This window comes from Panulirus ornatus, chromosome 7 (genome assembly GCF_036320965.1).
Source record: "Panulirus ornatus isolate Po-2019 chromosome 7, ASM3632096v1, whole genome shotgun sequence".
Taxonomy (NCBI): Eukaryota; Metazoa; Arthropoda; class Malacostraca; order Decapoda; family Palinuridae; genus Panulirus; species Panulirus ornatus.
In genome coordinates, this window is record NC_092230.1 from 50,805,798 (window position 1) to 50,820,163 (window position 14,366).

General features: G+C 41.5%; 1 protein-coding gene across 3 annotated transcripts in view; it reads left to right on the plus strand.

The window, feature by feature from the left end:
- Window positions 1-14,366, plus strand: part of LOC139749639 (RUN domain-containing protein 1-like) — a 250,604-nt gene that overhangs the window by 15,283 nt on the left and 220,955 nt on the right. For all 3 annotated transcript variants that reach the window (XM_071663796.1, XM_071663799.1, XM_071663798.1), the window contains exon 2: window positions 260-905. In XM_071663796.1, coding sequence (XP_071519897.1) covers window positions 262-905 — 644 coding nt within the window. In that variant the 5' untranslated portion in view covers window positions 260-261. The remainder of the gene's footprint in view (window positions 1-259; window positions 906-14,366) is intronic.

A 14,366-nucleotide genomic window follows, 5' to 3' on the forward strand; every position in this document is an offset into this window, starting at 1 on the left:
GGAGGCTCTTTTGCCTTGGCCACCCTCTTAAGGGAATTCCCAAAGGGAATAGGCATCAGAGATATAGATGGATAGATGAATAGATATATTTAGTATTTTCCTCGTCATGATGCTCAAACGATGAAATCAGTTGTCTTCATTGTTCTTACGGGCCCCATTGCTAACCAAATTCAGTTCATGAAATAAGGAAATCCATGTAACAACTTAATTCTAAGCAAAGTAATAGCATAAAACTACTATGTGGACTTTTGTTTTTCAGATATGGCTGCAGATGACAAAATATTAGAGATGATGAAGATTCAGAGTGAATGTGTTGATAGTTTTGGAGATGGAATACCTTGTGGCATTGAAAGGATAGAAACTCAGATTTTTGGTAGTTCTGAAACAGACAGTAATAAATATCCTCAAGATAAAAAGTGCAGAAGTGACATATATGAAATTTGTGAGTTGAAAAATGGACAACACTTTGAGAATGTTGAGAATGTTGAGAATGCTATAAAGGAAGATAGTGTTGATGGATATGATATGTCAGTGGTCATAACTTGTCAGAATGATAATGAGAGAAGTGTAGAAAATGTAAAGGGATGTTTTTCAACCGACTATGTCCTTAGTGCGCTCAGTACAAAACAAGACTTCAAAGATTTCAGAGTTGATAGAAATAACTGCTGTAGGGAGTTTGAAGAAAATTTGAGGAGGGATTTTAGCAGCTTTGACACTGACATCATCAAAGATTGTAAGGATGTTGATATCGAGTCCACCAAAAACTGTGGTTTGGGAGAAAGTACAACCTGTGATGAAGAATGGGACTCAGATGGTCGACCAACTGGTGAAAGATGGCCACCCCTTGGAGCTCCCAATGATGATGAAGACAACCAGTCCTTGCATTCATACTCTGAGCTGAGTTGGTGAGTACTGTATCTGATAAGGTTTTTTGATTATATATACTAAGCCCACATTGAAAATGTTTTCATTTTTTAAGCTCATATGACCTTTAACCTTTCAAGAGAGTTTTTTTTGTCCTGTCTACACCTGTATGACCCCTTTTTCCTTTTTCAAGTTGTATTAATGCATTTTTAACATTAAAGCATGAGAAATGACCGATGTATAAAGTCCACAAGTAAGTTGTTTTGCCATTACTATTAAAGATAACATTAAATCAACATGCTTGTTTTATCATGCTTTATTTTATTACTGTATATTTTGCTTTAATTCTGTTATAATTAATACGATATATGCCAATACTCTATGAGTAACATCTGTAAGGATATTGTTATATATAAGCAGGTGTAGGAAGATTTTGGCTATGGTGGCAACATCTATACAAACAGTGTAAAACCTTCATATCTCATGCTTAGAGGGCAACTGTGCATAATATAGATTATAATCATTGAAGGCATTCAGTACCCATGTACCTGCTTCCCACACTTCAATCTAGAACTCAGCCCTAGAATTGTGGCAGGAAGTCTTAGTTTCTTAAACAAATAGGTTGATGGGTTAAGAACTTTGGCTACTGGATAACTTCATTATATTAATTAAAGTACCATGGTTAACACTAGATAATGGCATGAACGTGGAGGTTGATAATGTAGTCTGAGCTGCCAACAGAGCTACAGTATGCAAAGTTGGTACAAGTAGACAGCCTTCTGGAAAGCATAGCTGAAAAATTTTACTGTAATTGTAAAAACCACTTCAAATATGTATACTTACAAAATTAGGCCAATAATTTTAAGGTGAGAAAGCTTAGTTTTATTCTGAGTACAGAATGAAAAAAGGTGAGAACAAAGGTCGTAAGGGGAGTGGGGGAGAAATGGGATGTATTTAGGTAAGAAGTGATGGCTTGTGCAAAAGATGCTTGTGGCATGAGAAGCGTGGGAGGGGGGCAGATTAGAAAGGGAAGTGAGTAGTGGGATGAAGAAGTAAAATTAATTAGTGAAAGTGAAGAGAGAGGCATTTGGACGATTTTTGCAGGGAAATAATGCAAATGAGTGGGAGACGTATAAAAGAAAGAGGCAGGAGGTCAAGAGAAAAGTGCAAAAGGCAAAAAAGAGAGCAAATGAGAGTTGGGGTGAGAGAGTATCATTAAATTTCAGGGAGGATAAAAAGATGTTTTGGAAGGAGATAAATAAAATGCATAAGACAAGGTAACAAATGGGAACATGAGTGAAGGGGGTTAATGGGGAGATGATAACAAGTAGTGGTGATGTGAGAAGGAGATGGAGTGAGTATTTTGAAGGTTTGATGATAGAGTGGCAGATATAGGGTGTTTTGGCTGAGGTGTTGTGCAAAGTGAATGGGCTAGGGAGAATGATTTGGTAAACAGAGAAGGGGTAGTAAGAGCTTTGCGGAAGATGAAAGCCAGCAAGGCAGTGGGTTTTGATGGTATTGCAGTGGAACTTATTAATAAAGGGGGTGACTGTATTGTTGACTGGTTGGTAAGGTTATTTAATGTATGTATGATTCATGGTGAGGTGCCTGAGGACTGGTGGAATGCTTGCATAGTGCCATTGTACAAAGGCAAAGGGGATAAGAGTGAGTGCTCAAATTACAGAGGTATAAGTTTGGTGAGTATTCCTGGGAAATTATATGAGAGGGTATTGATTGAAAGGGTGAAGGCATGTACAGAGCATCAGATTGGGAAGAGCAGTGTGGTTTCAGAAGTGGTAGAGGATGTGTGGATCAGGTGTTTGCTTTGAAAAATGGATGTGAGAAATACCTAGAAAAGCAAATGGATTTGTATGTAGCATTTATGGATCTGGAGAAGGCATATGATAGAGTTGATAGAGATGCTCTGTGGAAGATACTAAGAATATATGGTGTGGGAGGTAAGTTGTTTGAAGCAGTGAAAAGTTTTTATTGAGGATGTAAGGCATTTGTATGTGTAGGAAGAGAGGAAAGTGACTGGTTCTCAGTGAATTTGGTTTGCGACAGGGGTGCGTGATGTCTCCATGGTTGTTTAATTTGTTTATGGATGGGGTTGTTAGGGAGGTGAATACAAGAGTTTTGGGAAGAGGGGCAAGTATGCAGTCTGTTGGGGATGAGAGAGCTTGGGAAGTGAGTCAGTTGTTATTTGCTGATGATACAGAGCTGGTGGCTGATTCATGTGAGAAACTGCAGAAGCTGTTGACTGAGTTTGGTAAAGTGTGTGAAAGAAGAAAGCTGGGAGTAAATGTGAATAAGAGCAAGGTTATTAAGTACAGTAGGGTTGAGGGGCAAGTCAATTGGGAGGTAAGTTTAAATGGAGAAAAACTGGAAGAAGTGAAGTGTTTTAGATATCTGGGAGTGGATCTGGCAGTGGATGGAATCATGGAAGCAGGAGTGAATCATAGGGTGGGGGAGGGGGTGAAAGTTCTGGGAGCATTGAATAATGTGTGGAAGTCGAGAACGATATCTTGGAAAGCAAAAATAGGTATGTTTGAAGGAATAGTGGTTCCAACAATGTTATATGGTTACGAGTTGTAGGCTATAGATAGAGTTGTGCAGAGGAGGGTGGATGTGCTGGAAATGAGATGTTTGAGGACAATATGTGGTGTGAGGTGGTTTGATCGAGTAAGTAATAACAGGGTAAGAGAGATGTGTGGTAATAAAAAGAGTGTGGTTGACAGAGCAGAAGAGGGTGTTTTGAAATGGTTTGGTCACATGGAGAGAATGAGTGAGGAAAGATTGATAAAGAGGATATATGTGTCAGAGATGGAGGGAACGAGGAGAATTGGGAGAGCAAATTGCAGGTGGAAAGATAGAGTGAAAAAAATTTTGAGTGATCAGGGCCTGAACATGCAGGAGGGTGAAAGGTGTGCAAGGAATAGAGTGAATTGGAACGATGTGGTATACCGGGGTTGATGTGCTGTCAATGGATTGAATCAGGACATGTGAAGCATCTGGGGTAAACCATGGAAAGTTTTGTGGGGCCTGGATGTGGAAAGGGAGCTGTGCTTTCGGTGCATTATACATGACAGCTAGAGACTGAGTTTGAATGAATGTGGCTTTTGTTGTCTTTTCCTAGCGCTACCTCGCGTACATGCAGGGGGAGGGGGGTTTTCATTTCATGGGTGGCGGGGTGGCGACGGGAATGAATAAGGGCAGACAGTATGAATTATGTACATGCGTATATATGTATGTGTCTGTGTGTGTTTATATATATGTATACGTTGAGATGTATAGGTATGTATATGTGCTGTGTGTGGACGTGTATGTATATACATGTGTATGTGAGTGGGCTGGGCCATTCTTTCATCTGTTTCCTTGTGCTGCCTCGCTAATGCGGGAGACAGTGACAAAGTATAATAAATAATATATATAATTCTTGTTTACTGTTTCCTGCATTAACGAGGTAACGCCAGAAACAGACAAAGAAATGTCCTAATTTCCTTACGTCCAGTCTGTAGCTTTCATGTGTAATGCAACAAAACAAGAAGAGTCCTCTTTCCATAACCAGGCCTTACAGACCTTCGCATGGTTTTCCTTGAATGCTTCATATTACCTAAGTCAGCCCATTGACAGCATGTCACCTCCCCCGTATAGCACATTGCCCCAGTTCATTCTGTCCCTTGCATGCCTCACACCCTCCTCCATGTTCAGGCCCCAGGTTCTCAAAGTGTATTTCATACTCCTTTCACCACTTCCTTGGTTTCCCCATTATCCTTGTTCCATCCACCTCTGATATGTATACCCTCTCATTTGTCGTGTCCTCATTCTTCTTCTTCATATGTCCAAACCATTTCAGGACATTGTAGCTTTCTCATACAAATAACTTTTTTTGTATTTCTATTATTCATGCTTATTTACCTTACTCTTGTGTTCTTATTTTCACTTTTACAACCTAAATCAGTTTCATCCTTTTCTTCCAGACTCTTTATTCCCTTCCTTGAACTGTAGACTTTTTTAGTCCTCTAATTACTTTATAGAATAAGGCTTTCATGCATCAAATTTTGTTTAAAGAACAAATCTTATTATTTGCTTGTGGTGGGGATATAATATGTTTGGCTGCATGGTAGCCTTAGAAGTCAGATGACATGACTTGCTGCCTCAGTTACCCCATAGTATTGTGATTGGAGGGATGCAACTTTTGCATGATGCCATTATGTTTAGTGACATTTTCACTATTTCTCTACTACTTCCACTTGTAAGTAACCATGGGTTATAAGAAGTAGTCCCAGGAAGAAAAGGCCTATGTTCTTGCTTTCAAGCAAGAAAATACTAGGAGGGTTGACCTCACAGTCTTGCATATTTTTTCATTTTATCTATTCAGAATTACATATTTGTACTGTACAGGGAAGGAGTTTTACACTTGTGGGACCCCATCTCTTGAGCATTCTCTTCTATCATGCAGCCCCTTGAATTTATGTATGATGTCTTCATTAACTATATCCCCAGGCAATATGTTCTATTCTATTCAACCACCACATCATATGAATGTGCTAAAATGGTGTGCGGATACACTAGATACTTCACTTGAATTACTGTTCAAGATGTGAATGGGGAGTGGGATAGTGCCAAGAGAATGGAAAAGTGCAGATTTCTTACTTGTATAAAAGAAAGGAGACCTGGAACGTGCTTGAAATTCAGGCCAGTCTCACTTATGAGTGTGATGTGTAAGGTTCTGAAAAAGATTATTAGAAAGCAAGTGGATGTTTTTCTGTGGAGGAGAAAATTCCCACATGAGAAACAGCATGGTTTTAGGGAAAGGGAGTCATGTGTAAGTAACATTTTAGAGTTTTATGAGAACATGAGCTTTGTGCTGAACAAAAGAGAAGGCTGGGTGGACTGTCTGTATCTAGATTATCAGAAGGCATTGGACATTGGACTACATAGGCTGATAAAGAAGCTGGATCACCAGCAAGGTGGATTGCCCACCAACTGTCTCTCCCAATCTTCTTTTCCACACCTTTATCCTCACCTGTCCCACCTCTTCAATTCTTTACTTATTAGAAATAAAAGGATCACCAAGCTGGAATGGGGGGAAAGATTAAGATAAAAAAGGATCACCAAGCAGGAATGGGGGGGAAAGATTAAATAGATTAAATCAGTGGTGGGGAATAAAGAATGCATGCCAGAGGGGCCTATTCTAAATGGGTTGAGGTGACCATTGGAGTGCCACAGGGTTCACATTTTGGGACCACTACTCTTCTTGATCTATATCAGTGACTTACCTGAAGGCATGGGATCCTGCCTGAATATGTTTGCGCATGATGCATCGGTCTTGAGGAAGTGAAAAGCAAGGAGGATAGCTTCAGCTACCTTATCGCATTTCATCTTGCGCAAGGCTTTCACCACCTCTTCTTTCTTCACCAAACAATTCTCCAAGACTACCTCACTTCCTGCACCACCCTGACCAAAACGATACTCACTCCATCTTCTCACTCCATCACTTAGTTACCACTTCCTCTTTTGCCCCCTTTGCTGATGTTCGCATTTGTTATCTTGTCTTTTGGAAGATGAAATCTGGCAAGGTGGCATGATTGGATGGTATTGCAGTTGAATATATTAACAAAAGGGTGACTTTGTTGTTGATTGGTTAGTGAGGATGTTCAGTGTATGTATGGATCATGGCAAAGTGCTCGAGGATTGGCAGAGTGGATGTACCATTGGATAGTACCATTGTACAAAGACAAAGGGGATAAAAGTGAGTGTTCAAACTACAGAGGCATAAGATTTTTAGGTATACCTGGAAAATTATATGGGAGGGTATTGATTAAGGGGTGAAGGCATGTACAGAGTGTCAGATTAGGGAGGAGCAGTGAGGTTTTAGAAGTGATAGAGGCTGTGTGGATCAGGTGATTACTCGAAGAATGTATGAGAAATACTTAGAAAGATAGATAGATTTGTATGTAGCATTTATGGATCTGGAGAAGGCATGTGATAAGGTTGATAGAGATGCTTTGTGGAAAGTCTTAAGAGTATCTGGTGTTTGAGGTAAGCTACTAGAAGCAGAGAGGTTTTTCTCAAGGATGTAGGACATGTGTACGAGTAGGAAGAGAGGAGAATGGTTGGTTCCCAGTGAAGTTTGGTCTGTGGCAGGGATGTGTGATGTCCCCATGGTTGTTTCATTTGTTTATGGATGGAGTGTTTAGGGAGATAGCAAGAGTTTTGGAGGGGGAGTAAGTATGCAGTCTGTTTGGGATGAGAGGGCCTAGGAAGTGAGTCATTTTTTTATTTGCCAGTGATACAGCACTGTTGACTGTTTTGACTGATAAACCGCAGAAGTTGGTGACTGAGTCTGGAAAAGTGTGGGAAAGGAGTAAGTTGAGAGTAAATGTGAATAAGAGCAAGGTTATTAGGTTCAGCAGGGTTGAGGGATAGATAAGTTGGGATGTAAGTTTGAATGGAGAAAAATTGGAGGAAGTGGTTTTTATATATCTGGGAGTTGACTTGGCAGCAAATAGAACCATGGAACCGGAAGTGATTCATAGGATGGGGGAAGAGGCAAAATTTCTAGGAGTGATGAAGAATGTGTGGAAAGATTGAACATTGTCTTGGAGAGCAAAAATGGATATGTTTGAAGGAATAGTAGTTCCAACAATGTTATATGGTTGTGAGGCATGGGTTATAGATAGGGTTGTACTGAGGAGGGTGGACGTGTTGGAAATGAAATGTTTGAGGACAATATGTGGTGTAAGGTGGTTTGATCGAGTAAGTAAGGAAAGAGTAAGAGAGATGTATGGTAATAAAAAGAGTGTGGTTGAGAGAGCAAAAGAGGGTGTGTTGAAATGGTTTGGACATATGGAGAGAATGAGAGAGGAAGGGTTAACAAAGAGGATGTATATGTGTTAGAGGTGGAAGGAACGAGGAGAAGTGGGAGACCAAATTGGTGGAAAGATAGAGTGAAAAAGATTTTGAGCAACTGGGAGGTTGAGAGGCATACAGTGAATAGAGTGAATAGGAACAATGTGAAAAACCGTGGTCGACGTGCTATCAGTGGACTGAACCAGGGCATGTGAAACATCTGTGGTAAACCATGGAAAGGTCTGTGGGGCCTGGATGTGGATAGGAAGCTGTGGTTTCGGTGCATTCCAAATTACAGCTAGAGACTGTGAAAGAATGTGGCCTTTTTTTTTTTTTTTTTGTCTCTTTTCCCCATGGTACCTAGCTGAAGGAAGGGGTAGTAATGCTGTTTACTGTGGGGCGGGGTAGCACCAGGAATGGATAAAGACAAGCAATCCTAAATATGTACATTTGTATATATGTATATGGATATGTATATGTATTCCCTGCCTGTTGTAGAAGGCGACTTAAAGGGGCAGGAACGGCGGCTGAAACCCCCCTCTTTGTATTTAAATTTGAAAAAGGGAAACAGAAGGAGTTGTGCAGGGAGTGCTCCACCTCCTCGAAGGCTCAGATTGGGGTGTCTAAATATGTGTGGATGTAACCAAGATGAGAAGAAAGGAGAGAGAGGTAGTATGCTTGAGGAAAGGAACCTGGATTTTTGGCTCTGAGTGAAATGAAGCTTAAGGGTAAAGAGGAAGAGTGGGGTTGGTGAGAGGAAAAGAGCGAAGGAAGGAGTAGCACTCCTCCTGAAGCAGGAGTTGTGGGAGTATGTGATAGAATGTAAGAAAGTAAACTAGATTGATATGGGTAAAACTGAAAGTGGATGGAGAAAGATGGGTGATTATTGGTGCCTATGCACCTGGTCATGAGAAGAAAGATCATGAGAGGCAAGTGTTTCGGGAGCAGCTTAATCAATACCCTCCCATATGATATCCCGGGAATACTTAACGAACTTATATCTCTGTAATTTGAGCACTCACTTTTATCCCCTTTGCCTTTGTACAGTGGCACTATGCAAGCATTCCGCCAATCCTCAGGCACCTCACCATGAATCATACATACATTAAATAACCTTACCAACCAGTCAACAATACAGTCACCCCCTTTTTTAATAAATTCCACTGCAATACCATCCAAACCTGCTGCCTTGCTGGCTTTCATCTTCCGCAAAGATTTTACTACCTCTTCTCTGTTTACCAAATCATTTTCCCTAACCCTCTCACTTTGCACACCACCTCGACCAAAACACCCTATATCTGCCACTCTATCATCAAACACATTCAACAAACCTTCAAAATACTCACTCCATCTCCTCACATCTCCACTACTTGTTATCACCTCCCCGTTTGCGCCCTTCACTGAAGTTCCCATTTGCTCCCTTGTCTTACGCACTTTATTTACCGGGGTCGACGTGCTGTCAATGGATTGAACCAGGGCATGTGAAGCGTCTGGGGTAAACCATGGAAAGTTGTGTGGGGCCTGGATGTGGAAAGGGAGCTGTGGTTTCGGTGCATTATTACATGACAGCTAGAGACTGAGTGTGAATGAATGGGGCCTTTGTTGTCTTTTCCTAATGCTACCTCGCACACATGAGGGGGGAGGGGGTTGGTATTCCATGTGTGGCGGGGTGGCGACGGGAATAAATAAAGGCAGACAGTATGAATTATGTACATGTGTATATATGTATATGTCTGTGTGTGTATATATATGTGTACATTGAGATGTATAGGTATGTATATTTGCGTGTGTGGACATATATGTATATACATGTTTATGTGGGGGGTTTGGGAAATTCTTTCGTCTGTTTCCTTGCGCTACCTCGCTAACGTGGGAGATAGCGACAAAGCAAAATAAATATGATAAAATATATATATATATATATATATATATAAGAGCAAGGTTATTAGGTACAGTAGGGTTGAGGGTCAAGTCAATTGGGAGGTGAGTTTGAATGGAGAAAAACTGGAGGAAGTGAAGTGTTTTAGATATCTGGGTGTGGATCTGTCAGCGGATGGAACCATGGAAGCGGAAGTGGATCATAGGGTGGGGGAGGGGGCGAAAATTCTGGGAGCCTTGAAAAATGTGTGGAAGTCGAGAACATTATCCCGGAAAGCAAAAATGGGTATGTTTGAAGGAATAGTGGTTCCAACAATGTTGTATGGTTGCGAGGCGTGGGCTATGGATAGAGTTGTTCGCAGGAGGATGGATGTGCTGGAAATGAGATGTTTGAGGACAATGTGTGGTGTGAGGTGGTTTGATCGAGTAAGTAACGTAAGGGTAAGAGAGATGTGTGGAAATAAAAAGAGCGTGGTTGAGAGAGCAGAAGAGGGTGTTTTGAAATGGTTTGGGCACATGGAGAGAATGAGTGAGGAAAGATTGACCAAGAGGATATATGTGTCGGAGGTGGAGGGAACGAGGAGAAGAGGGAGACCAAATTGGAGGTGGAAAGATGGAGTGAAAAGGATTTTGTGTGATCGGGGCCTGAACATGCAGGAGGGTGAAAGGAGGGCAAGGAATAGAGTGAATTGGAGCGATGTGGTATACAGGGGTTGACGTGCTGTCAGTGGATTGAATTAAGGCATGTGAAGCGTCCGGGGTAAACCATGGAAAGCTGTGTAGGTATGTATATTTGCGTGTGTGGACGTGTGTATGTACATGTGTATGGGGGGGGGTTGGGCCATTTCTTTCGTCTGTTTCCTTGCGCTACCTCGCAAACGCGGGAGACAGCGACGAGGTATAAAAAAAAAAAAGATATATATATATATATATATATATATATATATATATATATATATATATATATATATTTTTTTTTTTTCAAACTATTCGCCATTTCCCGCGTTCGCGAGGTAGCGTTAAGAACAGAGAACTGGGCCATTGAGGGAATATCCTCACCTGGCCCCCTTCTCTGTTCCTTCTTTTAGAAAATTAAAAAAAATTGAGAGGGGAGGATTTCCAGCCCCCCGCTCCCTTCCCTTTTAGTCGCCTATATATATATTTATTTATATTTTATTTATTATACTTTGTCGCTGTCTCCCGCGTTTGCGAGGTAGCGCAAGGAAACAGACGAAAGAAATGGCCCAACCCTCCCCCATACACATATATATACATACGTCCACACACGCAAATATACATACCTACACAGCTTTCCATGGTTTACCCCAGACGCTTCACATGCCTTGATTCAATCCACTGACAGCACGTCAACCCCGGTATACCACATCGCTCCAATTCACTCTATTCCTTGCCCTCCTTTCACCCTCCTGCATGTTCAGTCCCCGATCACACAAAATCTTTTTCACTCCATCTTTCCACCTCCAATTTGGTCTCCTTCTTCTCCTCGTTCCCTCCACCTCCGACACATATATCCTCTTGGTCAATCTTTCCTCACTCATTCTCTCCATGTGCCCAAACCACTTCAAAACACCCTCTTCTGCTCTCTCAACCATGCTCTTTTTATTTCCACACATCTCTCTTACCCTTACGTTACTCACTCGATCAAACCACCTCACACCACACATTGTCCTCAAACATCTCATTTCCAGCACATCCATCCTCCTGCGCACCACTCTATCCATAGCCCACGCCTCGCAACCATACAACATTGTTGGAACCACTATTCCTTCAAACATACCCATTTTTGCTTTCCGAGATAATGTTCTCGACTTCCACACATTCTTCAAGGCCCCCAGAATTTTCGCCCCCTCCCCCACCCTATGATCCACTTCCGCTTCCATGGTTCCATCCGCTGCCAGATCCACTCCCAGATATCTAAAACACTTCACTTCCTCCAGTTTTTCTCCATTCAAACTCACCTCCCAATTGACTTGACCCTCAACCCTACTGTACCTAATAACCTTGCTCTTATTCACATTTACTCTTAACTTTCTTCTTCCACACACTTTATCAAACTCAGTCACCAGCTTCTGCAGTTTCTCACATGAATCAGCCACCAGCGCTGTATCATCAGCGAACAACAACTGACTCACTTCCCAAGCTCTCTCATCCCCAACAGACTTCATACTTGCCCCTCTTTCCAAAACTCTTGCATTTACCTCCCTAACAACCCCATCCATAAACAAATTAAACAACCATGGAGAATATATATATTCAACAAACCTTCAAAATACTCACTCCATCTCCTCACATCACCACTACTTGTTATCACCTCCCCATTTGCGCCATTCACTGAAGTTCCCATGTTGAATGTGTTTGATGATAGAGTGGCAGATATAGGGTGTTTTGGTCGAGGTGGTGTGCAAAGTGAGAGGGTTAGGGAAAATGATTTGGTAAACAGAGAAGAGGTAGTAAAAGCTTTGTGGAAGATGAAAGCCGGCAAGGCAGCAGGTTTGGATGGTATTGCAGTGGAATTTATTGAAAAAGGGGGTGACTGTATTATTGACTGGTTGGTAAGGTTATTTAATGTATGTATGACTCATGGTGAGGTGCCTGAGGATTGGCGGAATGCGTGCATAGTGCCATTGTACAAAGGCAAAGGGGATAAGAGTGAGTGCTCAAATTACAGAGGTATAAGTTTGTTGAGTATTCCTGGTAAATTATATGGGAGGGTATTGATTGAGAGGGTGAAGGCATGTACAGAGGATCAGATTGGGGAAGAGCAGTGTGGTTTCAGAAGTGGTAGAGGATGTGTGGATCAGGTGTTTGCTTTGAAGAATGTATGTGAGAAATACTTAGAAAAGCAAATGGATTTGTATGTAGCATTTATGGATCTGGAGAAGGCATATGATAGAGTTGATAGAGATGCTCTGTGGAAGGTATTAAGAATATATGGTGTGGGAGGCAAGTTGTTAGAAGCAGTGAAAAGTTTTTATCGAGGATGTAAGGCATGTGTACGTGTAGGAAGAGAGGAAAGTGATTGGTTCTCAGTGAATGTAGGTTTGTGGCAGGGGTGTGTGATGTCTCCATGGTTGTTTAATTTGTTAATGGATGGGGTTGTTAGGGAAGTGAATGCAAGAGTTTTGGAAAGAGGGGCAAGTATGAAGTCTGTTGGGGATGAGAGAGCTTGGGAAGTGAGTCAGTTGTTGTTCGCTGATGATACAGCGCTGGTGGCTGATTCATGTGAGAAACTGCAGAAGCTGGTGACTGAGTTTGGTAAAGTGTGTGAAAGAAGAAAGTTAAGAGTAAATGTGAATAAGAGCAAGGTTATTAGGTACAGTAGGGTTGAGGGTCAAGTCAATTGGGAGGTGAGTTTGAATGGAGAAAAACTGGAGGAAGTGAAGTGTTTTAGATATCTGGGAGTGGATCTGGCAGCGGATGGGACCATGGAAGCGGAAGTGGATCATAGGGTGGGGGAGGGGGCGAAAATTCTGGGAGCCTTAAAGAATGTGTGGAAGTCGAGAACATTATCTCGGAAAGCAAAAATGGGTGTTTGAAGGAATAGTGGTTCCAACAATGTTGTATGGTTGCGAGGCGTGGGCTATGGATAGAGTTGTGCGCAGGAGGATGGATATCCTGGAAATGAGATGAGATGAGGACAATGTGTGGTGTGAGGTGGTTTGATCGAGTAAGTAACGTAAGGGTAAGAGAGATGTGTGGAAATAAAAAGAGCGTGGTTGAGAGAGCAGAAGAGGGTGTTTTGAAATGGTTTGGGCACATGGAGAGAATGAGTGAGGAAATATTGACCAAGAGGATATATGTGTCGGAGGTGGAGGGCACGAGGAGAAGAGGGAGACCAAATTGGAGGTGGAAAGATGGAGTGAAAAAGATTTTGTGTGATCAGGGCCTGAACATGCAGGAGGGTGAAAGGAGGGCAAGGAAGAGAGTGAATTGGAGCGATGTGGTATACCGGGGTTGACGTGCTGTCAGTGGATTGAATCAAGGCATGTGAAGCGTCCGGGGTAAACCATGGAAAGCTGTGTAGGTATGTATATTTGCGTGTGTGGACGTATGTATATACATGTGTATGGGGGTGGGTTGGGCCATTTCTTTCGTCTGTTTCCTTGTGCTACCTCGCAAACGCGGGAGACAGCGACAAAGAAAAAAAAAAAAAAAATATATATATATATATATATATATATATATATATATATATATATATATATATATATATATATATATACATATATATATATATATATGGGGCTAGGGGAGAAAGAATACTTCCCACGTATTCCCTGCGTGTCGTAGAAGGCGACTAAAAGGGGAGGGAGCGGGGGGCTGGAAATCCTCCTCTCTCACTTTTTTTTTTAATTTTCCAAAAGAGGGAACAGAGAAGGGGCCCAGGTGAGGATATTCCCTCAAGGGCCCAGTCCTCTGTTCTCAACGCTACCTCGCTAATGCGGGAAATGGCGAATAGTATGAAAGAAAGAAATATATATATATATATATATATATATATATATATATATATATATATATATATATATATATATATATATATATATTTTGAAGGTTTGTTGAATGTGTTTGATGATAGAGTGGCAGATATAGGGTGTTTTGGTTGATGTGGTGTGCAAAGTGAGAGGGTTAGGGAAAATGATTTGGTAAACAGTGAAGAGGTAGTAAAAGCTTTGCGGAAGATGAAAGCCGGCAAGGCAGCAGGTTTGGATGGTATTGCAGTGGAATTTATTAAAAAAGGGGGTGAC